Raw genomic sequence first — 27,725 nt, 5'->3', positions numbered from 1 at the left:
TGAGGAAGTCATTGGGAATATGCAAAAACAAGAGTAACTTTAAATTAGCATCAGTATTTCTTCTCCCCTTCCCCACTTCATCACCTCCAAATATAAGAACAAGAGACAATTTTCTATTTCCACTGGAAAAACAAAAATACTGACCACACATTCATAGTTTGGTGTTAATAGTGAATATTGGAAAGGTATAGAAAATAAAGGGAAAGGACTTGAAACCAACACACAACAAAATCCTCAAAGAAAAAAAAAGATTAAGGCACATGCGTAGAAGTATATACCTCAACCTATTTTGCTTTTTGAATGATGAAGAATGAAACAAGAAATTAGCAACCTTTTATTTTGCATGTCTCAACTGGATGAAGAAGAAGAGTTGATTTTTATACCCGTGGCGCACAGTGGTAAGCTGCAGTACTGCAGTCCAAGCTCTGCCCACGACCTGAGTTCAATCCCAATAGAAGTTGGTTTGAGGTAGCCGGTTCAAGGTTGACTCAGCCTTCCATCCTTCCGAGGTCGGTCAAATGAGGACCCAGCTTACTGGGGGTAAAAGGAAGATGACTGGGGAAGGCACTGGCAAACCACCCCCATAAACAAAGTCTGCCTAGTAAACGTCGGGATGTGACGTCACCCCATGGGTCAGGAATGACCCGGTGCTTACACTGGGGACCTTTACCATTTTTTATACCTTTTTCTCTACCTTTAAAGAGTCACAAAGCGGCTACAATCACCTTCCCTTCCCCTCCCCACAACAGGCACCTTGTGAGGTAGGTGCAGCTGAAAGAGTTTGGAGAGAACTGTGACTAGCCCAAGGTGCCTCAGCAAGCTTCATATAGAGGAGCAGGGAATCAAATCCAGTTCTCCAGATTAGAATCCGCCACTCTTAACCACTACACCACACTAGCAGCACACACATCATCCTGCCACCGCAGCACATAATTCCCAAAATTTTCTCTGTCCATTCCAGTAAAATCTTCCTAATCTAAAGTACTCAAGCACGTCTGAATATAGAAGGTTGCAGCAAGGCTATTAATGATAGGATGTTTTGGAGTTCATTCATTCATAAGGTCACCATATGTCAGAAGTGACTTGACACACACAGTAGTCATATATGAAAGTAACAGAGCTAGTGCTCTTGAATTGCCGATCCTTCAGGCCATTTTTTTTAACCTGTGGCATCCAACATGATCAGAAGCTCAAATTGTACCAGTCATCCCGCAACATGTGGTTTTGATAGCTTCTGAGCAGGTCTTGTTCTTAGCTAATAAGTGCTGTCATCCATCTGTCACAAGCAGGCAGAAGACACGTGCAGAGAAAAAAACAGCTGCATATATACACCTTTCTTCATTCATTTTATGGGTCACACTAATACAGGAGGGAAAAAAACATTGGGTTGGAAGATAATTTTTTTCTCTCTTTCTCCCCTCCTGTGACAGTCTCCAACTTTCCCCTCATGTGACTCTTGGGGGTCCCATGTCCCACAAGAACCAACTTTTAGGAGGCAATTGGGGCTGCAGCAGGAGGGGGAGGCAAGGAAGCCATGCTACCATGCATAATAGTTTTAGACAGAATCTAACCCATTAACTTTCAGGTATATAGGATCCAAGCCATGTAGTGGCTTGTATATATCTTGGCTTGTATATATCTTGTATAATTACAATGTGTTTTTAATAATGTATTCTTTTTAAATTGTTCCTGCGAACTACACAAGCAAGGGTGCATTCTTGCTGTAGTTTACAGAATTATTTTATGTCACTTACTTCTAAACATCAAGTATGGAAAGCAACACTGTAGTCAAGCCACTAGTCTATCGACCAGTAGTTAGTATTGTCTGCTGTGGCTTGCAGCAACTTTCCAGGCTCCCAAGAAGAGAAGAAGAAGAAGAGTTGTTTTTTTTACATCCCGACTTTCTCTACCACTTAAGGAAGAATCAAACCAGCTTACAATGACCTTCTCTTCCCCTCCCCACAACAGACACAGCTGTGAGGTAGGTGGGGCTGAGAGAGCTCTAAGAGAGCTGTGACTAGCCCAAGGTCACCCAGCTGGCATCGTGTGTAAAAAAGGTAAAGGTCCCCTGTGCAAGCACCGGGTCATTCCTGACCCATGGGGCGACGTCACATCCCGACGTTTACTAGGAAGACTTTGTTTGCGGGGTGGTTTGCCAGTGCCTTCCCCAGTCATCTACACTTTACCCCCAGCAAGCTGGGTACTCATTTTACCGACCTCAGAAGGATGGAAGGCTGAGTCAACCTTGAGCCGGCTACCTGAAACCAACTTCCATTGGGATCGAAATCAGGTCATGAGCAAAGCTTGGACTGCAGTACTGCAGCTTTACCACTCTGTGTGTAGGGGTGGGGAAATAAATCCAGTTCGCCAGATTAGCCTCTCTTCCTACAGCTCACCCATGTACCCAAAATGCTGCTCTTGGGGGACAGAGAAGCCAAAGGAACAGTATGAGGGGTAAACTGGAGGCCTGTAGCACTAGCAAATAATTGGTGATATTCAATCCCCCTTTCTGTTAGCAAAAATACTATTCCAGAGTGACTTGTATAGGTTGTGTCCTTTTTTAAAAAAAAAATCAAGTTGCTATACCTGCAGCCAAACAACTCAAGAAAATTGCAAAAAAAGAAGACACCCCCCAAATCTCCCAGAGGAAATTAATGCCTGAAATACAGGAAAAATAGCAAATGAGCACTAAAACATGCACATAGGTGCCCAAATGACAGCCAAGCAACTCCTTCCAAACATCATGTGAAGGCTTCCTGGAGCTTTCTTTAATTGTATAATCTAAAATTCCATAACATCGTTTTATTTTTGGCGTAGGATCTTATCCTATCCTAGTTTGACAGTAATAGCTTCCTCTAAGGAATTCTGGGAATTGTAGTTTGGCAAGGTCCTGAGATTTCTCTGAAACCACAAAGTCATAGAGTTTGATGGGAACCAACAGCTTATCTAACTCACTCTTATATCCTCTACTAACCCTAGTAGATATTTGTGCAATTATTTTTACCATCTTGGCAAGACTTTTCACAGCCTCCCAAAATAGCTTAGTGCTGGGTTGGATTCACCATAGACCGAATCCACCCAAGTACCACCCCCAGTAGGGTTGTTAATACTTTTCCATTGGTTACAATAAAGAATAATACAGCCATGGCACCATCTGCTGTTAGACAGTACAACAACAATGAAATGGATTTTTATGTACTTCAGCAGCTACTCAATAAACTCCAGTGCACTTTGAAAGTATATATGCCACAAACTTATTTTGATTTTATACCAGTTTAATTAGCATGGCATTTTCCAAAGAATTTTGGGAATTGTGGATTTTGATGGATTCAGAATTCTGTTATAGATCCCTGCCTCTCAGAGAACAGCAATTCCCAAAATTTCTTGGAAAGAAATAAATGCTGGTATAATAGCATCCATTAGATTGGCTATCTTGTCTAATCAGAATGGTGTTTAAAACACTCTCTCTTATCCAATACAACACCCCCTCTCATCCAATACAACACAAGTTAAAAAGCAAAGTTACCTAAAAGGAATGCCAGTTTAAAATATGTTAATCTGCATGTCACTCATTTGGATTTTGTGTTTGCTACCAGCAACCTACTTTGGGGGAGCCTTGCATTAGTGAGCTTCTATCTAAAAAGAGTTCTTTCAACAACAGGCAACTGTATCAGTCATAAACTGACCATTTCAGTATAACATGTTCTAAACTATGATCTCCAACGCTTTCTCAGAAGCTTCACTGAATTCAGCTGGGACATCTCTAGAGTAAGCAATCAGATGTTGTAATCCTAAACAGAGGTCAATGGATTTAGAAGGGTATAACTTTTCCTAAGACTACGCGTATAGTCTCAAAAAGTCTCAGATTCTAGATGCAGTAGATATAAGCTTAGATTTATAATTGCCCAATTCTGGAAAACCAATAAATAAATAAACATTTGTATTCTACCACTCTGGTCAGCAAATTCTGAATTGTTCTTCCAATCTAAGGAGCCTTCCTCCAACCTATGTCTCTTCTGCTATTTGAGTCGGAGGAAGGATTCCAACTTTGCTGATCTAAGTGGTAATATATTGACCAATCCCACCATTTAAAAGTTTGGAATGTTGCTGTTTGTTGAAAGTTTAAAGCACCCTCTGGATAACCCAAACAACACAGCTTTACCCACAAGCCAGATACACAAACAATTTAAGTTGAAACATGCTGGTGAGAGTCATTTATACTGTATGCAACAACAAACTCTATAGTTTGCCGGCACACTCTTGGTAACGAACATCAGCAAAGGTGTTCCGGTATGTCAGACAAATTTTCAACCAACTTTTCATTACATTCACACTTTACATTTTTAAATGTACACCCATAAAAACCCAGCAATGTTTGAAAAGGCGCTGATGCAGAGAATGCTCTTAAACTTCATAACAGTGCATCAGTCAGTAGATGCAAGGTAACGTTCCTGCAATGCAAGGAGAACATTGTGCCATGTGATCCTATCCTGGTACTGGAACCAGTACATTTATTTGCTGGCCTACCAGGCCATTCCTTCTCCTTAAGTCAATGGTCCAGTACTGCTATAATAATGCCTCATCACCAAACCACATCTGGCTATCAGGAACGTCGTGTGGCCTCTCACACTCCTTCCCATCCCTCCTCTTGTGTGGGCATTCCCCTTATTCTCTTTGAATTTTGGAGATCAACATGGATTGGCTTTACGTCTACACCAAATGTATTATTATTATAGTTATAAGCAAATGACAGTTTAAGACCATGGCGAGCAAAAGGCTTATAAAACATAGTCTGGTACTATCGTTAATAAAAACATCAGTCCAGGTGTAACACTAATCACAGATCTCTCTAAATCTAAAAGGAAGAAGACCAGATATATTCGCGCCAGAGGACAGAGAGGGAGGAATACACAAGGTTGCTCCTGATTGTGAACCATGATGATCAGGCAGAACTTCAATTGAACCATCCCCATTGAAGTAAACTGCTTTGGGCCCAAATAATCTGGTTCAACTGTGCCTGCAATACTTTGAAGTTAAACATCAAAACCCTGGATTATGAAGGACAGCGACTGATGTCTAGCTATTTTTGCCCAGCTTGTATTTGAAACTAACTGTTAACTCAGTATGGTTGCCAGGTACCCCCTGGCCACTGGCGAGGGATGCGGGGATAGGGTTGTCAGATCCAGATCGGGAAATTCCTGGAGATTTGGGGATGGAGCCTGGGGAGGCCAGGGACCTCAGCGGGTTACAACTGCAAAAAGTATTCTTTATCAGGAGTTCTGCAACAGAATATGTGGGCTGGATTGCAAGAAACGGGTACATCTGGAGGTCAAAGTACTTTTTGTCACACCTCAATGGCTTCATTAGGTATCCAGCTTTTTCTGAAGTCTCAATTCAGTTAAAATGCACGGTTCACATTGTATGCAGAAATTCATCAGTAAAGTTTATCTCCTATTTGTTTTTGTTTTGTTTTCTATAAAAACTATATTTCCACATGCAAAGAAATACGCTCCTCTGGAAGAAGAAAAAATCCAAGCAGTAAAACTCAAGTCAGCTTGTGGTTAGAAACGCTAATTATAAATAAACATTTCTTTACATGTCATACCAGTATAACATACATATACTTCTTGTTTTATGATCTAGAAGTGCATTTTAGAATACTCTAACAATTAAAACCATGCAAAATACATATTTAGCAATAAATTTCCATCTTTTTTCCACTGAACACTTTTCTCTGGCATGCAAGAAAACATGCAGTACAAGAGTAAAACCATGACACTTGTTTGGAGGGAAAAAGAAAAGGAGGGGTAGCTGAACATATAACAGCAGGAAATGAGAACCAAACTAACATAAATCATGTCAGCTTTATTGAACCACAACAGAATCTATATGCTAAAATGACCTGTTTTTGCTTACGAATGCTTGGCGTATAAGGGGAAAAAACCCCGAAGGTTTGGGGCCTGTTCAAAGCAAAACAAATAGAAAATATCATAAGATATGTGTAAAGCTGAACAATAATAAATTCAGGTCTGCAAGCATTCTTAATCAAATATCGCAGCACCAGAGAAGCAGCCAATGTATCAATGTAGCCTACCAAAAAGACAGAAGGAGAAAAAAAATCCAGTTGATACTGCGCACCTCTACTATATCCTTCCTGATTATACTACTTCATCTTTAGACGGGAATCTTTTTGACACCTTGGTTTATTAAACCCTAGCCCCCAGTATGGTTCAGGTACTGCAGCTTCAAAAAGTAACCTATGCAGTGGAATGAAATATGAAAACAAAGCGAACTGATCACGTCTTAGATCTTTATGCTTGACCTGACACGAATATTCATTTCTGTCCAGTTGCTGAAAGGCTTTTGCCCTGTATCATTTTGGGTCACACACACGCTTATGCTCTAAGCAAAATTCTTCTGAATTTTTCCTTCCTTCATCACCCGAAAACTACTCTAAGGTTGAAATCACTTTTCTTGGAGTAAGCCACACCATATAAAAGGGGTCTTGGTTTTGAATAGACCTGCTTAGGAGAGCTCCTTAAAATTCGGTTAGATTGGCTTGTCACAATATTAGTTCCTGCATTTTTTCATAAAGATCTTTAATTATGTTAGAACATCTCACACATCTGTGCTTTGGAAACCTCCGTTAACCCAGCAAATGCAATCACATGGAAACCAATGTCCTCCAGCTATCAGACAATTGATTTTTGCAGGATTCTGCTCATGTGTAGCTTTAGGGACATGAGATATGTTTATTCGCCAGTCAGTTCACTTATGCTTCACTAGCAGAGAGCATGTTTTTATATTTTCCAGTACTAAATATTTTACCATCACCCCAAACACTCTCACATATGCGCAAGAAACTACACAAAAAAGGCCAAGATCCAACCAAAGTTAATCACTTTGAACCCAACCCATTTCAATGGGAGTGTTAAGTCCATGCTAGTATCTCTGGTATTAAACTAAAGGGATAACTTTGTATACAACTTTGGGGTAAAAAGATGAATTAAATATAGTCCGAAGGAGTGCATGTTAACTTATGCAAAACTTAAATATTTTTCTCTCTCAAGATTATGCCATATGTGTTATAATGTTGCCCTCTATGGATTATTAAAAATGGTTGTAACCACAATTGATTGGAACTGTTCTTAAAAGATGGGGGAAAGAACCTGCATAAAAAAAAAGGAAAGGGGAAAGCCAGTTTCAGGTGGGTAGCCGTGTTAGTCAGTAATAGTAAACAAAATTCCAATCCAGTAACCTTAAAGACCAACAAAATTTTTGTAAGCTTTTGTGAGTCAAAGATCCCTTCATCAGAAAGGGAAAAGAGAAAGGATCACCAAAGGGCTTAGGTTATACCACAGGAAGTTATAGTATATAATTTTTGAGTCCAAAGAGCTCTACTCGCTGTTTTCAAATGTATTCTTCCACATGTGCTACCGAAGGGGGAAAACTTCTCATGATTGGCTTAAATGCTGTATTATGTGAAACCTACTGCTGTAGAATGTAATTTCTAAAACGATGACAAACTAGATGCAAATCCAGGTTTTAAAACAATATGGATGAAATTCCCCCAAAGTTGTAAGCATGCTGCATTGTTAACTCCAGGTAGGAAATCTATGGTTAATAATTGAAAACCCACAAGGAAGCTTCAAGACTTGTCAACCAAGTACACTTTTGCAGACAATTCTCCTTTTAAAATCTCCTACCATCAATGCTACTAATATACAGTACAAGAATTGACACTTATGTGGCATAAAATCATTTGCGTGCAGTATCTTGGGACAGCATACTTTCTGAGTCCCAGAGCTTTCCTTGTTAAACAAGGTGGCAAGGTCACGCAAAACTTAAGGAATCACTCCAGTTCCACCTGACAACTGCCCTGCAGTTCTCCACTGAAACACATTTATGAAAATTCCATGCATATTGACATTTAGATGTAAAACAGACATTGATGTGAGAAATATGGGTTACCAGAGAAATCCAGCATATGTTTTTAACAATAGACACTAGATCTTCTGCAACACTTTTTATTTTGCTTTCAGATCTCTGAAAGCAATATTGTTTTACAACATTCATTCTCCAATAAAAGGGAAAACTGGAATGAGGCACTAATGTATTTTTTTTCAAAATGTGGAAGTCAAATCTAAATGAAATGGGGATTCCTCTGTGATAAGGGAACTCTCAGCGCCTGAAGCACTTTATGTCTGCTGAAGCTGGATTTACACAAACAGATATATGAACTACGTGCCTTTCAACTCTCAAGTTCACATGCATCTGGCTTAGTATTTTGGCAGGTTGGGATGTCGCAAAACGGGATGATCAGATGGGTTCTCTTCTTTAAAAAAAAAACAGGACCACATTTTGAGAGAGCATCCTTTTTCAAACGAGACAGGATACAGTTCCAGTTGAGGTGGTACGTGCAATCAAGTAGATCAGATACTAACTTGACTTGGCACCAATGTATGGATGCATGGAGACGTATCCACAGGATGTATACATTATGAGATGATAAGAGACATTTACAACCCAGAAATATAAGAGCGGGGTAGCCTCAAGTGACATCACCAGATCAACTGCAGTGTCAAGCCACGCCAATATATTACCCCGCATGCCATTGCTTTCAAAGCCTCTTTTTTCTGCTCCAGCCATTAGAAAGTGCTTGTGACTGCAAATATAAGGGGATCTTTCCAAACACAGACAAGGCAAGCCATATCCTGTTGGCAAACAGGAGATATTGTGAGAGTTGCTCACTTGATCAAGACATTCATATTTTTTTTTACAACTACAGAATGCATCTCCATAGAAACTAGGAAGCAAGAAACTACAGTAATAACACTAAAGTAAATGCCATATCCAGTTAGTCATTACAAGACAGCCAAAGGGATTTCACCAAGGAAAGAAACTAACTAGGGCTACATTCAAAACATGGGAACTTTAAACAGATGAAAGCAATTTTCCTAAGGAATGTCACGATACATTTTCATTTTAATTTCATTATCATTTGATCATAACTTCAGATAAATTGCTTTTTTTCTCTTACTTACAGGCATTTGTTACAGCGAAGCTGTTTGCTGTTTCAATGTTGTCTACATGAGGAACCAAATTAAAAGGTGCTTCGGATGCATTGGGGCTGGTGTTGTGAAGAAAAATTGCTAGTCGAAAAGCAGTATATTCCTGATCTGTGTTTCTGATGAAGAGGCCACCTACCAATAAATAAGCGATAGTGGAAGAGAAAGAGTGTCACCATTGATTATTTCTACACCAGCCACTGTAGTGGTGCTAACAGCTTCCTTAATAACAATTACTCAGTTGTGTACCCGCAGAAAGGGGGCTCGTGAGATTTTTAGACTCACCGCTTCTGCAAAAAAAGTGAGGCTTTCAAGCTGTCCTATTTTCTGCCTCTCTTTTTTCCCCTTACGTAGCGAGATCTGCTCTGGGGAGAGTGACCTTTGAAACCATTTCGCTTCTGCCTCTGTAACAAGGACCACTGGCTAAATCGGCCCTCTCTGCTATTAAGTGGCGGACAGACCAAAGAGAACTGGTGCTTGCTGACGAAACACACAAACAAGGCACAGAGACCACACCATCCATACTCTTTGACTTTCCCCCTTTCCCTGTCTATATGGGGGGGGGGATTAAACCAACCAAGACTTTCCCCCTTTCCCTGTCTATATGGGGGGGGGGGATTAAACCAACCAAGAACACAATTGAACTTTGTCCCCTCCGCAGCCCGCAGGCAGGGGGAGAAGCGCATCCTTATTAAGGAGCATCTTCAGGAGCGCATGAGAAATGATGCAGCGACAGGACTGGAAGTCGTTCAAGAGCCGCGTCCCATCCAAAGAGGGGGAGAAGCAGGAGGCAAGCTGGGGGGGGGAAGGGGGGCCAAGGGGGAGACACCAAGCCAGGCAGCGAAGGGGGGGGGAGAGAGAGAGAGACGTGAAAAATGCCCAAGTTTCAAAGTAGTGACAGGCGAGGCTATAAAGCAGCAGCAGCAGCAGCGACCTCCCCCCCCCCCGCGGCGAACAGGCTACTGCAACGTGCAGGCTGTGCTAAACAGGGGGGGGGGGGTCTCGTCCACGGAGCATCCTTCGGGAAGAGATGCAGTCGCCAGAGGGAGGGCAGCTTCCCAAGTTTGCCCCCACGCCAGACACAACAAACACACCGAGGGAGACATAACACCCCGCCACACACAAAAAAAAAACCCCTCCCTTGCCCTGCGGGCCGTTGGGGGGGAGCCGCCGCCTCCCCCAGCCCTGCCCAGCCCCGGAGAGGGGGGCAGCCGAGGGAGCCGGGCGGCAGGGGACTCCTCCGACCTCGATCCCGCTGGCCCGGGGTGACCTCTCCCCCTCCCGCCCCCCTCCCCTCCTCTCCCCCCCCCCCCAGCCCAATGCAGCGCTTACCTATTTGCACGCTGCTAGGAAAAGCGCCCATCGCGAGTCCCCAAAAGCCAGAAAACAACAAGAGAAGCTGTCTGCCAGTAATCCTCATCTTCTTCTTCCTCTCTCTCTCGCTCTCTCTCTTTTTTTCCGCCTCCCTGGGTCTCTCTGCCTCCTCCTCGCGCTCCTCTCCCGAGGCGTTGTTCAGAGAGGCATTGAGGACGGGGTGGAGGAGGGGGTGGGGGCGGGGGGGGGCCGGGCCCAAAACCGAGGTGGGGGGCAGGGGGAAGGTAAAAAAAATAAAATAAAACGGGGCAGGGAAGAAAAGAGGGTGGGCTCCGCTCCCCCTCCCTTCCCTGTCTCCCCCCCCTTCTTCTGCCGCCCCTCTTGGGTTTCTTTCTCTTCTCCCCCCCCCTTCTTCTTCTTCTTCTTCTTCTTCCTCTCTTCCCCCTCCCGCCTTCCTTCCCTTCCCCTCAGCGAGCCATCCTGCCCAGGCGGGTTTTTCCCGCAGTCTCCATCGCCCTGGCACACGTCTCGGTCCGGCAGCGGAAGGTTTCACATGCAAAAGATGGTGGTGAGTTTGGGGCTGGCTGGCTGGCTGGCGAGAGAGGAGCCGAGTGGCGGCGCTCAGGGATGGAGGCAGGCGCTCTGCCGCCCGCCCCGGCGACCCCTCGGCAGGCGCGCAACGCACCGCGCGCAACGCGCAACGCGCACGCCCCGGGCAGCGGCGGGGTGGGCTTTCTCCCTCTCCCCCCCCCCCATGCCTTCCACACCTCTCCTTCACACAGCACAAAGGAGGGGAACCCTTGCAGTGTGTTCACCGTGGGCAGCCGGGTTAGTCTGTCTGCAGCAGTAGAAAAGGGCCAGAGTCCAGGAGCCCCTTCAAGACTCACAAGAATGTTTTCTGGCAGGGTGTGAGCTTTCGTGAGCCACAGCTCCCTTCTTCAGATACCAGTAGTAGAAAAGGGCCAGAGTCCAGCAGCACCTTAAAGACTCACAAGAATGTTTTCTGGCAGGGTCTGAGCTTTCGTGAGCCACAGCTCCCTTCTTCAGATACCAGTAGTAGAAAAGGGCCAGAGTCCAGGAGCCCCTTCAAGACTCACAAGAATATTGTCGAAGGCTTTCGAAATATTGCCGAAGGCTTTCACGGTCAGAGTTCCTTGGTCCTTGTAGGTTATCCGGGCTGTGTGACCGTGGTCTTGGAATTTTCTTTCCTGACGTTTCGCCAGCAGCTGTGGCCGGCATCTTCAGAGGAGTAACACTGAAGGGCAGTGACAGTGACTAACAAGAATGTTTCTTCAGATACCAGTAGTAGAAAAGGGCCAGAGTCCAGCAGCCCCTTCAAGACTCACAAGAATGTTTTCTGGCAGGGTCTGAGCTTTCGTGAGCCACAGCTCCCTTCTTCAGATACCAGTAGTAGAAAAGGGCCAGAGTCCAGTAGCGCCTTCAAGACTCACAAGAATGTTTTCTGGCAGGGTCTGAGCTTTCGTGAGCCACAGCTCCCTTCTTCAGATACCAGTAGTAGAAAAGGGCCAGAGTCCAGTAGCCCCTTCAAGACTCACAAGAATGTTTTCCGGCAGGGTCTGAGCTTTGGGGAGCCACAGCTCACGTCTTCAGATACCAGTAGTAGAAAAGGGCCAGAGTCCAGTAGCCCCTTCAAGACTCACAAGAATGTTTTCTGGCAGGGTCTGAGCTTTTCTGGCAGGGTATCTGAAGAAGGGGGCTGTGGCTCACGAAAGCTCACACCCTGCCAGAAAATATTCTTGTTAGTCTTTAAGGGGCTGCTGGACTCTGGCCCTTTTCTACTACTGCAGACAGACTAACACGGCTACCCACGGTGAATTATTGACAGATTTGAGTGCATATTCATTTGATAAGGCTCACCCCCTCAAAAAAAAAACACCTTCCATGAAGATAATTCGCAGTGGGTAGCCGTGTTAGTCTGCCTGCAGTAGTAGAAAAGGGCAAGAAAAGGGCAAGTAGTAGAAAAGGGTCCAGTAGCACCTTAAAGATTAACAAGAATATTTTCTGGTAGGGTATGAGCTTTTGTGAGCCACAGCTCACTTCTTCGAAATGAGCTGTGGCTCACGAAAGCTCAGACCCTACCAGAAAATATTCTTGTTAGTCTTTAAGGTGCTACTGGACTCTTGCAGTGTGTGTATGTATGTGTGTATGGGGGGGGGGTTAGGGTTGCCTGGTCCCTCTTCGACACCAGTGGGAGATGTTGGGGGCGGGGCCTGAGCAGGGCAGGGTTTGGGGAAGGGAGGGACTCCAATGTCATACAACCCAATGGCCAAAGTGGTCCTTTTCTCCAAGTGGACTGATCATGGTCAGCTGGAGATCATTTGGAATAGTGGGAGATCTCCAGCTAATACCTGGAGGTTGGCAACCCTGGGGGGAGTTAGGCTGACTACAGCCCCACAGGCATCCAAGAGGGAGCATCAGCTCCTCCTTGTAATGCACCGATTCTCTCACATACAACGCGGGAGTTGTATGTCCTGGGTTCGCGCTAGAGCCGCCAGTAGGGTCGCCGCCTCTGGGTTGTAATAGCAGGGGATCTCCAGCTAGCACCTGGAGGTTGGCAACCCTAGTTGCCAGCTCTGGGTTGGGAAATACCTGGAGATTTTTGGGGCGGAGCCTGAAGAGGGCAGGGTTTGGGGAGGGGAGGGACTTCTATGCCATGGAGTCCAATGGCCAAAGCGGCCATTTTCTCCAGGTTGGCAACCCTAGTTCACACATTCATATATGTCACATACACACCTGTATGTATGGCAACCCTAGTTCACACATGCATATATGTCACATACACACCTGTATGTATGGCAACCCTAGTTCACACATGCATATATGTCACACACACACACACACCTGTATGTATGCATAGATACTAACATATCCCTTGATTTTTCTGTGTGATTACTGCTAGGGTTAGGGTGGCCAGGTCCCTCTTTGCCACCAGCGGCAGGAGGTTTCTGGGGCGGAACCTGAGGAGGGCAGGGTGTGGGGAGGGGAGGGACTTCAGTGCCATATTTCCCCATTGCCAAAGCAGCCATTTTCTCCAGGTGAACTGATCTCTATCGGCTGGAGATCAGTTGTAATAGCTGATCTCCAGCTATTACATAGAGGAACAGTGACTGCCCCAAGCTCACCCAGAGAACTTCCTTGGCAGAGTGGAAATTTGAACCTCAGTCTCCCAGATCCAAGTTCAACACTAGCCACTACAGTATGTTGCCATTAAATTTGAGGGGGTTACAAAAATGATGTGATGCGGCAAATGTTCATTCCACAAGTAAATGCTTTATGTCAGATTATCAAGCAGGCCAAGGATGGTGTGATGTGATATGATATTGTGAGCCCAGACCTGGATGGCCCAGGCTAGCCTAATCTCGTCAGATCTCAGAAGCTAAGTAGGGTTGGCCCTGGTAAGTATTTGGGTGGGAGACCACCAAGGAATTCCAAGGTCTCTATGCAGGGGAAGGAAATGGCAAACCCCCTCTGTAAGTCTCTTGCCTTGAAAACCATAAATTTGCCATAAGTTCACCATAAAAAACCATAGGTTTGCCATAAATCACCTGTGACTTGATGGTACCACACACACACACACACACACACACACACACACACACACAGGGTTATAGGAACAAAAAGTCTGAAAGTCACGTGTTTAAATTTATCTTCAGTCATGAACTCATTAGGTGTTCTTAATCAAGCTTCTGTCAGACCCACCACCCTTAATATGTATAGATGGAGATACTGGCCTACCTTATGGGAATACTGTAAGGACTGTTGATATAAAATATGTAAAGTGCTACATCAGTGCTAGGGATTATTATAAGGTCTTGCAAATTCTTTAAAAAAAAATAATTTCAAATTTCTAGTACCTTAGATGGAATTTCATTAAGAAACCAGAGACTTTGAAAGAAACCAGTTTATCATCTCCTTTTAAATTCACTTACGGTTCAAACTAGGTGTAATGTTCTTTAATGAGTTGGGTCAAAGTTCCCTTGAGATATAGGAAAGGGGCTTCAGCCTCCCCCATGCCATCTACCTGATCCAAAATGGCCTTGAGGGTGTTATTTGTCCCATTTTGGAGCTGCATGTACATTATCCAATGAAACCCCTTCTCCCCTCAGCCACGTTCACACTCCAAATCTCACTGCAGGGAAGGCTAGTCAGGTTAAGTTTTAAAAAGTGATGTCCAGGTCAGATCTACCTTGACCAGGATGGTCCAAGTGAGACTGATCTCATCAGATCTGAAGCTAAGCAGGGTTGGCCCTGATTAGTACTTGGGTGGGAGGCCACCAAGGAAGTCCAGGGTTCCTACACAGAGGCAGGCAATGGCAAACCACCTTTGTTTGCCTCTTTCTTTTGCAAACCTTACAGAGTTGCCATACATTGACTGTGACTTGACAGCACTTTCCACCATACGCTAAATAATGTTATATGGCAGGAAATAATAACCAATAAAGAAAACAGTAAAAAATATAACCACTGCAAAAAGACCAATGTGGATGTCTCTGTCACGGCTTCCTCTTCTGTATGGTCATGTGACAGAATAACTGTATAGGGTGAAACAGCATGACAGCAGGTATAGACTAGGTATTATGAGCATAGGCTATGTGCTGGAAGTCCTAGATTCAAATAATTGTACTCCTGGATTCAAATGATGATAGCCTTGAATTCTGTAAGTGGAGATTGGGCAGAATTGTACTTTATACTGGCAACTCGTGTTTCCTAAATATGTGTTTGCTGGCCAATACAAGTACTGGGCGCATTTGCAGTGGCAGGTGAGTGAGGGTTAAACTTTAACCCTTCCTTCTCAGGCATGTTTCTTCACCACTGCCTTTTCCTTAATTTTTCCATGCAGTCAGGCATCTTCAGAGTATAGCTGCAAAGGGAGAAAGTTAAAAATACATCAGTATAGTCAAGGCTCTATCTTATACTTCTCTGTGTTAGCTAGATTGGGTTTATGGTTTTAATGATGTGTTTTTAATTGTACTTATATATATTTACGGATTTTATGTTGTAAATCGCCCTGAGCTCAGTTCGCAGGGAAAGGGCGACTTACTTACAACACAAAATCCATATATATATATTCTATAAATATACACATGCCACCCACCTGCCATTTATTCCCTGCAAATCTGCTCCCCAAACCCAGTATTAGCACATCAATAGAAACGCATAGTTAGGAACTTCATATTTTCTTCATAACAAGAATCTCTGCCTTGAGGACAACCTTCTCTCCCGTTCTGTCTTCCCAGCTGTAACAAGGGTAACAATACTGACTCACAAGTCTGCTGTAAGGATTATTAATATAGGAAGTGTTTAAATTTTTGATTACCTTTCCTGCCATTGCTAGAACTGTCTCCTCCTCATCTCTAATACTCTCCATGAGTTTCGGACTTCTTCCTTATTACTGTTCTTTGGATTTTTAACTTCATTTGGGCAGGAAATGTTAAGGAAGGGCGCAACAGTTGGACCATCACTAGTAAATAATCAGCATGAAAAGTCCAGATGGTTCATGCATAAGCACACAAACACACACACAGTGTACTGTGTTCCAGCAATTTACACTATTAGGGCTTCCATAGAATAATTAGTTGGATGTGTATATTTCCACGTGTTTTCAATTGTTTACCTTTAATGAATTTATGTGATGGTCTTTTTAAAAAGCATTTATATTATTAGCCATTACTGTTTCTGGTGGCAGGGGATTCTGCAGATTACTGGGAAACTACCTGAAAATTCCTTCCTTTATTTTAGTAAGATTGCTTTCAGTTCTACTATCATGTGTTAGGGTAAGGAAATACCCTATTTATTCCTTCAATTTGGTTTTGGTTTTATTTATTTGTGTGTGTGTAAAGTGCCGTCAAGTCGCAGCCGACTTATGGCGACCCCTTTTTGGGGTTTTCATGGCAAGAGACTATCAGAGGTGGTTTGCCAGTGCCTTCCTCTGCACAGCAACTCTGGTCTTCCTTGGTGGTCTCCCATCCAAATACTAACCAGGGCTGACCCTGCTTAGCTTCTGAGATCTGACGAGATCAGGCTAGCCTGGGCCATTAAGTTCATTTATATTTCGCCTCAGAATCGTAAATTCTATTAATCATGCTTTACATGGGTAACCAGTTTCCTCAGGAAGAGTTTTAATTTCATGTTAGCTTTGCCAAGAAGAAATATGGTTTAATGCCACTTTACTCTGTATCTTTTCTAGTTGTCCTTTCCTATGCGGGGTGAGCAGAATATTTTGAGCGGATAACACTAAGGTTGCTAGGAATATGAAATGTCAGTCTTAAGAAACAGAAAGCAAAGGAGGGTGTTAGTCTAAATTATCATTTCTCTCATTGTTATTTATTTTGCTATTGAATAATAAGATAGAATTAGTAGACTTTTAAAGAAGAACAAGCTCTACCAAGGAAAAGATCAGCACAGCTTCTACAAAGGGAAATCCTGCCTAGCCATCTCTTGGGAGGTCACTGAGAGTATTAACTAGTACATGCATAAAGGTGAACTGGTAGACATGTTATTCTTGATGTATATATATGAGATACATTTGGATTCCAAAAAGCTTTCAACTAAGTCCCTCACCAAAAGTTCTTGAGAAAATGTAGCAATTATGGTATAAGTGAAAAGATCCTCTCATAGATAATCAACTGGTTAAACAGGGACCAGAGGCTAGAAGGAAACAAATTGTTCTCTCAGTAGAGGGGATTAAGGAGTTGAGATCCTCAAGGATCTGTGTGACAAGTGGTGCTATTTAATTTAGTCATAAAATATCCGGAACTGGAGTGAATAGTGAAATAGCCAATTTGAAGATTATACCAATTTTTTCAAGATGATAAACACTAAAGCACATTGTTAAGAGCTCCTAAAGGATCTCTTCAGATTGGGTGAACAAGCAACAACATGGAAATTGCATTCAACGAAGGTAAGTGCAAAGTAGGGTTGCCAACCTCCAGGTACTAGCTGGAGATCTCCTGCTATTACAACTGATCTCCAGACGATAGAGATCAGTTCACCTGGGGAAAATGGCCACTTTGCCAATTGGAGCTTATGGCATTGAAGCCCCTCCCCTCCCCAAACCCTACCCTCCTCAGGCTCCGCCCCAAAAGCCTCCTACTGGTGGTGAAGAGGGACCTGGCAACCCTAGGGTAAAGTCATGCACACTGGGTGGCCTCCCCACATACACATTTTACATATATAAAAAATAGTTCAATAAATGCGTCAGATCAGTACTGTATGACAGCAGTAAAAACAATAATTCTGAGCTGTTTCTACACCAAGGATTTCAGCCGCCTGAGTGGTGCATTATTTTATTATGTTTCCACAAAACGTCTTCCTCTAGTTGTGCACAGATCATTAACAGCCTGGTCTTTCCACACACACACGCACAATCTGCTTTATTTTAAATCCGTTAAAAATGGTGTTTCCTGGGCAGAACCTATCACCAGGAGCAGTTTCTTGTGTCTGAAGGGGAAACAGTGCAATTGTAGGACTTTGCCGAAGAACTAGTCCGTTATTCACCAGTTACTTTTCCCCCCCATTTGTTGATGACCACAAGGGGCCAGACCCTGGCAACAATAAGCATAACAGAATCGCTCACACCCTGCCAGGAATTGTGTTGGTCTTTAAGGTGCTACTGGACTCTTGCTCTTTTCTACTACATAGCACAATAGGATTGCCTGGCTTTTCGGTAGAGGGGAGGACATCATCGGAAACTGAAAATATTAAGGAATCCATTGGTGGTGTCAACAAATAAGTTGCGGGGTTTTTTAAAATTAAAAAAAAAGTATTGTGTTATTTCTATGCAGTGCTGCATTATCCATGCTCATCAAAATAAAAACAAATTAAACAGTGAGTGGAGAATTCTGGGAGTCATGTGATCACACGGGAGTAGGGTTGCCAGGTCCCTTTTTGCCACCAGTGGGAGGTCTTTGTGGCGGAGCCTGAGGAAGGTGGGGTGTGGGGAGGGGAGGGACTTCAATGCCATAGAGTCCAATGGGCAAAGCAGCCATTTTCTCCAGGTGATCTGATTGGTATCAGCTGGAGATCAGTTATAATAGCAGGAGAGAAAAAGGAAGGTTTTAAGCTAAGAGGAAAACAAGGAGGAACTATTCCTCAATTCTAAGGGGAGATCAGTCGAAATTCAACATTAGAATGATAAAAAAGATTGATTGGTCATATACATACATGTCAATGGTATCTGAAGAAGGGCCAGGTTTGGTGAACAGAGGGAAGTGGGTAGGGGCCATTACAGAGAGAGATTCCAGCATTTTGAACTGGAGCTGGACACAAATCATTAGGGTTGCCAACCTTCAGGTGGTGCCTGGAGAACTGGATTTACAACTGATCTCCAGACTACAAAGATCAGTTCCCTTGGAGAAAATGGCTGCTTTGGAGGGTGGACTCTACGGAATTAAACTCAAGTGAGGTCCCTCTCCTCCCCAAACCCCAGTTTCCCCAGGCTCCAAGGATTTCCCAATCTGGAGTTGGCAATCCCAAATTCATCCTATTCTCACTTTCTCCCCTGCCTTCCAACCTGCTCTTGACAGGTTGGTACCTTGAGAGCCAGTGGGGTGGTGTAGAGAAGACACTATGCTTAACAGGTCTGACAGCATCGGTCAATCACTACAATTAATCAAATAATCCATTAATCACAGTTCTGTGGGCTGTAAGTGAAAACCAATGACCTTGTAAAGTGTTTTTTAGCATGAAAGCACTAAAACAATCTCTGTGCATGTCTCAGTCCTGGCAATTTGTGTAAGATGATTTATTTATTTTTCATACTTCATATGAAAAATAAATAAAAATAAATAGATAAATAAATAAATGATTTACTAAATAAGAAGGCCCCATTCCTGCAGCTAGATAGGTTTACATAACTGCTTTTTTGTTCAGGGAGATCCATGTTTTGATTAGAGATACTTACAGTATACAGGGCATTTTTTTTGTTTTTTATTGATCCCGTTCTGAAATTGTTCCAGAAAAAGGCTGTGTGCAACTCTTATATGGTGCTGAAATCTGGGGCTGAAATGATGGGATCATCATGAATTCGCAGACTATCCAAAATCTCTTTCTAAGGAGGATTCCGGCTCTGCCCCAGGATATTTCAGCAGCCCTGCTGTGGGCCAAACTTGGTCTACCCTTAAGTTGGGACCCTCCTGCCTGCCATCTTGATTCACTATTTGCATAAGCAGAGGAACATTCCAACTCTCAAGGCAATGCCTTACCCTGCTGCAGAGATCCTGCCTAGCTTGCTGTCTACAACCAAGTTCTTTATCGCTATTCTTTACCAGCTGATTTCCAGGGTGTTACCTTGGACTGTTCCTATCTTTGGGTTTTTAGTCTTGACGCCACGTTCAATATTGGAGCCATATCCAGCTCCAAATTTCCCCCCTGGTTTGGATTAATCAACAGGGTTGCCAACCTCCAGGTACTAGCTGGAGATCTCCTGCTATTACGACTCATCTCCAGACGATAGAGATCAGTTCACCTGGAGAAAATGGCCGCTTTGGCAATTGAACTCTATGACATTGAAGTCCCTCCCCTCCCCAAACCCCGCCCTTCTCAGGCTCCACCCCCAAAACCTCCCACCGGTGGCAAAGAGGGACTTGGCAACCCTATTGATCAAAAGGGATCATAACACAGCCTCCTACCTTTCTTGTTTTATAAATTTTTATTTTAAAATTTACACATTACAAAAAGAAATAAGGCATAACATCAACACAACTCATAACATACATAACATGACAGAATACATATTACCAAATGTGCCTTGCTTTAATGTAAATTGTCCCTCTATTGTAGTTTTTATTTCTACCATCTATTCCACACTATTTCTTGTTATCTCCAAGTTATCTACTTATAGGTAAAGGTAAAGGTTCCCTGTGCAAGCACCGGGTCATTCCTGACCCATGGGATGACATCACATCCTGACATTTACTAGGCAGACTTTGTTTACGGGGTGGTTTTCCAGTGCCTTCCCTTTACCCCCAGCAAGCTGTGTACTCATTTTAATGACCTCAAAAGGATGGAAGGCTGAGTCAACCTTGAGCCGGCTACCTGAAACCAACTTCTGTCAGGATCGAACTCAGGTCGTGAGCAGAGCTTGGACTGCAGTACTGCAGCTTACCACTCTGCACCACAGGGCTCTTACTTATACCACACCTGAATTTCTTATATGTCTATATTAAACTATCCGGATTATTCCTCCAGAATATTCACCTATATGTTTTAACTTTTCATATTGGTTATTTAAAATAAAACAAAAAGCCTCCTACCTTTCTAACAGCACTTTTCATAAATTTAGAATGGCTTTCACAGCCATCTTCTGCCAAACTCTGCTAACTGCCATGTTAGTGGTTGTTACACCCGAAAAGCTGTTGCCCCACCCCTAAGTCCCTGTGGAGCCCCAGAAGTGGAGGGCTTTCTTCACTATGTTTTGTCCTGTCCTCCCTATAGGGATCCTGGATCTAAATTTCTTGCTGCAATCCTAGATTTAAATTTCTTGCTGCAATCCTAGATCTAAATTTCTTGCTGCAATCCTAGCCAGCCTTAACTTGGGTCCAGCAGCAGAGAAAATTATTTTCCTTCTAGCTGATATGAAGCCTCATGTTGCTTATGTGGTTTCATGGTTTGTGTTGGCCGCTATGAAAATTTGAGCTAAAGTCATGCTTGGGACCTAATTCGTTGCAGCCTGATTTGTGGTTTTGGCTCAGGCTGCCTCTTTGCTCCTTACAGCACAGTCCACAAGAAGGGGGAAACGAAAGTGCAGAGAAGGCATTGTTTTCCCAGTGCTGGTGTAAATGCCACTTGTGCCAGTGTAGTGTAGTGGTTAAGAGCGGTGGTTTGGAGTAGTGGACTCTGATCTGGAGAACCAGAGAGCCAACGTGGTGTAATGGTTAAGAGCGGTGGCTTGGAGCGGTGGATTCTCATCTGGAGAACTGGGTTTGATTCCCCACTCCTCCACATGAGTGGCAGATGTTAATCTGGTGAACTGGATTTGTTTCCCTGCTCCTACACATGAAGCCAGCTGGGTGACCTTGGGCTAGTCACAGCTCTCTCAGCCTCACCTACCTCACAGGGTGTCTGTTGTGGGGAGGGGAAGGGAAGGTGATTGTAAGCTGGTTTGAGTCTTCCTTAAGTGGTGGAGAAAGTCAGCATGTAAAAACCAACTCTTCTTCTTCTTACAATGGCGCTGGGGCACTTACACTGGGGAGCAGCGCAGCAGTGCCTCAAGGGGGCACCAGCACAGCTGCTGCAGTTGTGCACACTGGTGCATCTCCAGTGCAGTGGCTTGCGCTGGTGCCTATAGGGGCATGCTCTAAGTGTGGCTGGCATTAGTCAGCTCCCTGAACCCTTTCGGCTTAGGAATTAGGGCTGTCAATTTGGTTCGTCCTGAACTGAAAAACAGCCGAATTTCCCCCGATTTGGTGGTTTTCAGTTCGGATGGAACCAAATTTTTTAAAAGCGGGAAAACGACGAGCCAAATTTGGCGAGTTTGGGTCGATCGCCGAATAAATTTGGCAAATTCAGGGGCTCCGAATCAGCAGCATAACCGTCAGTTAGTAAGCATTCTTAGTAAGTTAGTAAGAATTCTCCTGCGGCCAATCGGTGGCCAAGCTGGGTCTTCTTCTGGCCAATCAGTCGCGATTGAGTGCATGAGCCCAGCTGCTGCGCAGACTGGGGAGAGAAAGAGAAAGTGTCTGTTGGTGTGAGAGAGAGATCCCCGTGTTTGTGTGGGGGGGTGCGTGTGCACAGTCACGGCTTTCCACGGCTCCGGGGGGCATTTTTGAAGGTAGAGGTCCCAATATTTCAGTGTAGCTTCAGGGGACCCTTCTTGCAAGAACCCCCAAGTTTTGTGAAGATTGGGTCAGGGGGTCCGACATTATGGGGCCCAGAAGGGGTCCCCCCCCCAAATTGACCATTTGAATAAAGTGAATAAGAACACATTCGCGCCTTTCCACGGCTCTGGGAGGGGCATTTTTGGAGGCAGAGGTCCCAAAATTTCAGTGTACCTTCAGGGGAACCTTCTTGCAAGAACCCCCAAATTTGGTGATGATTGGGGCAGGGGGTCCTGAGTTATGCGGTCCCCCCCATCCACCCACTGCGATCCTGTGCATCTAGAGAGCGGCAAATCCAAGGCATAACCTCCCGTGCATAAATGGAATCGTATTGGATTATTCCTCAGTCCTGAGTCCTCCTGACTCCCAGTCCCTGCTCCTGATGGAACAGAAGAGTCAGAAGACATCCACAGTAAGACCCATTTTGGGGCTTTTCTCTACAATTTTTTTCCTGTGTGTGTGTGTGGGGAAAGCAGAGTCTCTGTGTGTGTGTGGGGGGGGAGCAGTTTCTGTGGGTGGGGGGGAAGCCAAAAGGGGCTTTCTCCCATTCTGCCAAGGGGTGTGTGCCTGTTCGCCTCTGCGAGAGTGTGTGTTCTGCTTTTAAAGTTGTAAAGTGTAAGGTCTATTTTGATGCTCGCTCAAAACTGGTTTTCAAATTGTGACTTAAACAATGCATTTGCCCGTTGCAGAGACTCCCGAGTCCCGAGTCCGATGCAAAAGGGAAAATTCCACCCCACCTGCTCCTTATGCATAGCTAGCGAGCCTCTGTCCCTTTCCATGGTTTGCAAACTCCCAAGGTCGCATCACGTGTTGCTTTGCATGGTTTTGCAAATTCCGAGTCCAAACGGTCTATTTATTTCTATTCATTCCAATGGGCTGATCTGGGGGGGACCCCTTCTGGGCCCCATAACTCAGGATCCCCTGACCCAATCTTCACAAATCTTGGGGGTTCTTGCAAGAAGGGTCCCCTGAAGGTACACTGAAATTTTGGGACCTCTACCTCTAAAAATGCCCCCCCCCCGGAGCTGGAGAAAGGAGCGAATTTGTTTTTAATGGCTTTATTCGGACGAATTTTTTCCCGAACTCCGAACTTAGTGCCGAATTCCACGGATCCAAATCGGGGGAGTTTGGACTTCGGCATTTCCCAAATCAAAACAGGCCGAATTTTGCCAAATCCAAATTTTACCGATTTTTTTTTTCAACAGCCCTATTAGGAATGCTCACATTTGCCAGTGCGAACTTACACTGGCAAAAACATAGGCACAACCCATGGAGCTGCTTACAGTGGTTCAACAGGAGTTGGGGGAACGTCCCTTTTGGGTTGCTGGCTGCAGCGCGGCAAGCCGCTTGGGAGGTGGCTTGGCTGCGCTGTGGCTCGCCGTCCCTAGTCATGGTGCAGCTGTGCCCTCCCCCAGATTGTGCTTTGATTCATTTTCATCTAATCTGCTTTTAATGTTGTTCTCTCGTTATTTTATGTATTTTAATTTAACTTAAGACTGTAATGGCCTTTGGCCCACGTTTAATTATGTACTATGTGTTGCTAAAAACTAAGGACTTGATGTTAGCCAGCATGTAGAGAGATAACAAATTGTCATCAAAGAACCAAGGACAGATGCCAAAGGACCCCAAAAAAGAGAGGTAAAGCCACAAAGGAATAACAACAACATCAACAATAATCTTTTTTTATACCCTGCCCTCCCCCCTGCCAAATCGGGCTGCCAGTTTTGCTTTACAGAATTTTAATGGGTGATTAGTTGGCTTGGAAGAAAGACAGTTAAGGACAGAGTAAGGGAAACCTAGTTTGTGAAAGAACCCAAGGTGAAAAGACCAATCGGCTATATCAAAGTCAGCAGAGAAGTAAAGGATAATGTAGTACAGACCTTTCATTTTTATTGTGGAGAGATGTTGGTAGTTGTTATGGTGAGGGCAGTGGAAATCCGCCAATAGCCGGAAAGGGTGGATGAGTCAATGGATGTCTTTTTGATAAGAGGTGGTGGTGGGGGAACTGGCACTACTGAATGCATGAGGTGACCCTGAGATGCAAGACCAGTAATCTCTTACACTTGATGTCAAGTGCATCTGCTTATCTTTTGCTCTGGGCTTATTTTCTACCCTCAGTCCCCTTCATCTAGATTGATATCTATATTTCCTCATCATGCCAGTTTATCATTATTATTTTTCTCGGCTAGATTCAATGTTTTACTGATTGCAAAATTCTTTGGAAGATACTCTGATTATTCCATTTGATCAAAGATTCTGTCCCTGTGGTCTTCAGATGACTGAAACTATCCACATTTCTTCCTTTTTGTAGGTTCTACACAGAGTTGTAGGCTCGTAGTACCAACTAGAGCGACACATAGAATCATCTCCATGTAGAAGCAAAGCTCTACAGATTTGTTTCCTTATCTCTGCAAGTCATTGCTTGTACCGTCTAGCAGAGACGGACTCATAAGCACACAATGAAATTATCTAGAACTGTCCCTCTTCGAAGTAGGAGCCATTGCATTTTGCAGTACAAAATAGCACTTCTTTATCTCTACTTGTGTGTTTTATTTTTTCACTTTATTTATAGCCTGCCTTTCTCTCAGAGACACAAGGTTGCTTACAGAACAAAAAAATGTGATCATCCAGCATAAAATATCCAGTGAACAATGCAATAGGACTAGGATTACAGAATTGGAAAACAATGTGAACAAAAAACTTCCTGAGGCAAGGTATGCTATAAACAGTGTAGATCTGGGCATCTGTTTGTTTTGTTTTTCTTGAAACAGGCCATAATAAATAAAAAAAAAGTAGAGTAAAAAGAATTCAGGCATTATTTAGGCACTGGATTAATAAAATAATAGTAGTAATAATAATAGTAACAACAACACCAAAAAAATTCCCTGTATCATTCATTCTGACGACTCCATCACTAAGCTTATAATATTTCCTGTTAATCTAAAATAATTACTAGCCTTCTCCTACTACCAAAATTCCATTCCATCTGTTCCGCCTTAATCCTCACATTATTTCTTTTTTCCTTCCTGATGAATTATTTTTGATACAGCACTTAGCTTTACTCAAGATTCCCCCCCACCGGCTTAGGTTATTCACGTCTGTGCCCTTTTTTCCACTTTATTTTGTCTACTGTACTGTTGGCCAACTGATTGACTATAAGACAACTTAATGTGTTCAAGTGTTCTTGATGATATCACCAGCCATTGCCAGCATTTATTCACTGATGCTCTTAACTAAACCCAGGACACTTCTTCAGATACAGGGGGTCCCTGGGCATTTAGAGTTTATAGCTTAAGATACCCAAAGACACACTGAAAGACAACAAATTTGTTCAGCAAGTGCCTCTTAACATGGCCACTGTATTCTAAACCAGAGGCAAGTTTCCAAGTGCTTTTCAAGGATAACCCAGCTTATATCATATTGCAGTAAATTAACCTACATATTTCCAAAGCAAGTGGTGAGGTGGTGGGTCCCCTGGAGCTGTGCATCAGTCTTGTACCTTGGCCATCCCAACCAGGAATTTTAATGGCCAGGGTGGAAGTGATGTGATACTTCCTACTGCCAGCAGGAGTAATACTACTTTCTCCCTCCCTGGCTGGATAATAGCCAGCTGAGCAGTCTAGTTGGGGCAACTGAGGAAGTGAGGACACCACTGAAGAAGGTGGACGGTGATTCCAGGACAGCTTCCAAATGAGAAACGCTGGGGTGTCGCATGCACTGGAAGAGCAAGACTTGTATATGAGAGGCTTGGAACGTTTGGAGGCTCCTATCCTTGCTGCCAGGAATGAAGGTACGACACTGTAGTAGAGGAGGATGAGGATGGGTGGTTTTGGACTCTGCAAGAATAAGATAAGTCAACAATTAAGGTATATAAACTGAAGGACATACCTGAATTAAAGAGGCCAATGATACACTGGATACATGAATCCAGACACTGGATACATGAATATTGAATGTGAGAAGGCAGGACTTCCTAGTATACCTTGAGGCTTGATTCCAAACCCGGTGGAGGATAACTATGGAAAGACCGTGCTGGTTGCCAGTTCTTACATGTGTTATCCAGCTGCCAGTCCCAATTTCACTAAAAGCAAAATTTGTAGGGAATTTGGGGGATCTCCCTCAGGTAAAACACCTGAGAAATTTTTAGCGGAGCTAAGGTTTTTGTAACATCAGCAAAATTTCTCATAGTTGTGGTGATTCAACCATCCCTAGCACAGGAATTATAATTTTTTTTAAAAAAAAACTAAACTAAAAGAAACTTGAACCAAATTTCTGGGGTCCTTCTCCAATGAAACATATGAGAAATACTCATCACGACAAGAGAGTTTCAATTAAGCCAAGCTAGTCTCTCAGGGATTGGATCCTTTCTCGAGAGAATTTTATGCATGCCAAAGAGACTGAACCTTCCTTGCCTGGCTAGGCTATCAAAATAGTAAAAACTAGGTAAAGCACATAATTTGCATACAAAGGATCCCAGATTGTACTGCCTCATATAAAAGGGAACTCAAGTAGCAGAGCTGAGAAATATCTCTGTTTGAAAGTCTGTAGCCATATGGAAACTATGCTCACGTTATTGAGAATGCTGAATGTGACAACTTTAGCTTCTATTGCAAATAGCATCTGGGGACTCTTGGAGATAACCTGGACCAGGATCTCCCAATTCCCTTCAGTTTTGGCACTGCAACCCCCATCATTATCCTGAATTTGATGATCTATTTTCAAGTGCCCAGATTTATTCTGTGATGAGTTACACCTGACAGAGACAACCATTGCTTCCAAAGCAAAAAGTGTTGGGTCTCAGGTTCTGGATATTAGATAGGCCAGGATTTTCTGAGCCCCTTAATATTTGGCAATATAACACCCACCATCTTCCTGAAGCCAGTAGCCAATTTGGAGGCTCATAGCTTTATTTTTGGATGGGCTATGCCTGCCATAGACAACCTTAGCTTCATTACCAATAGTATGTGGAGGGGTTGGAAATAACCGGGGTCAGGATATTCTGATTCCCTTCATTTGGGACACTGAAACTTACATTATTATTCTGAAGCTAGTGGTCAATTTTGAGGTTCCTAGCTTTATTTTTAGAAAGTGAAGTGAAAGCTGCATTGAGAGCAATTGGGAGAAACAAATCACCAGGAGCAGATGGGATATCAATAGAGCTATTCCAAGTCACAGAAACAGAGACCTTCAAAATCTTGACAAGAATATGCCAACAGATATGGAAAACAAAACAATGGCCCACAGACTGGAAACGATCCATTTACATTCCAATTCCCAAGAAAGGAGACATCAAAGATTGCAGCAACTATCGGACCATCGCATTAATTTCTCATGCAAGTAAAGTGATGCTCAAAATCTTACAGCAAAGGCTGTTACCATATATGGAACGAGAAATGCCTGATGTTCAAGCTGGTTTCACAAAAGGAAGAGGCACTAGAGATCATATTGCAAATATACGCTAATTACTGGAGCATACGAGAGAATTTCAGAAGAAAATCAGCTTGTG

The 27,725-nt window shown here is 43.6% G+C and overlaps 1 protein-coding gene across 6 annotated transcripts in view; it reads right to left on the bottom strand.

The window, feature by feature from the left end:
- The window catches only part of GRIA4 (glutamate ionotropic receptor AMPA type subunit 4), a 254,524-nt gene extending 244,026 nt beyond the window's left edge, over nucleotides 1-10,498 (bottom strand). For all 6 annotated transcript variants that reach the window (XM_056858902.1, XM_056858903.1, XM_056858905.1 and 3 more), the window contains exons 1-2: nucleotides 10,401-10,498; nucleotides 9,045-9,203 (exon numbers count right to left, since the gene is read on the bottom strand). In XM_056858902.1, the coding sequence (XP_056714880.1) occupies nucleotides 9,045-9,203; nucleotides 10,401-10,488 (247 nt within the window). In that variant the 5' untranslated portion in view covers nucleotides 10,489-10,498. The remainder of the gene's footprint in view (nucleotides 1-9,044; nucleotides 9,204-10,400) is intronic.
- Nucleotides 10,499-27,725: the final 17,227 nt, after the last annotated feature.

Source organism: Euleptes europaea, chromosome 12 (genome assembly GCF_029931775.1).
Source record: "Euleptes europaea isolate rEulEur1 chromosome 12, rEulEur1.hap1, whole genome shotgun sequence".
Lineage (NCBI taxonomy): Eukaryota > Metazoa > Chordata > Lepidosauria > Squamata > Sphaerodactylidae > Euleptes > Euleptes europaea.
Note: the sequence above shows the minus strand (reverse complement) of the source record. Positions and strands in the feature narration are given on the sequence as shown.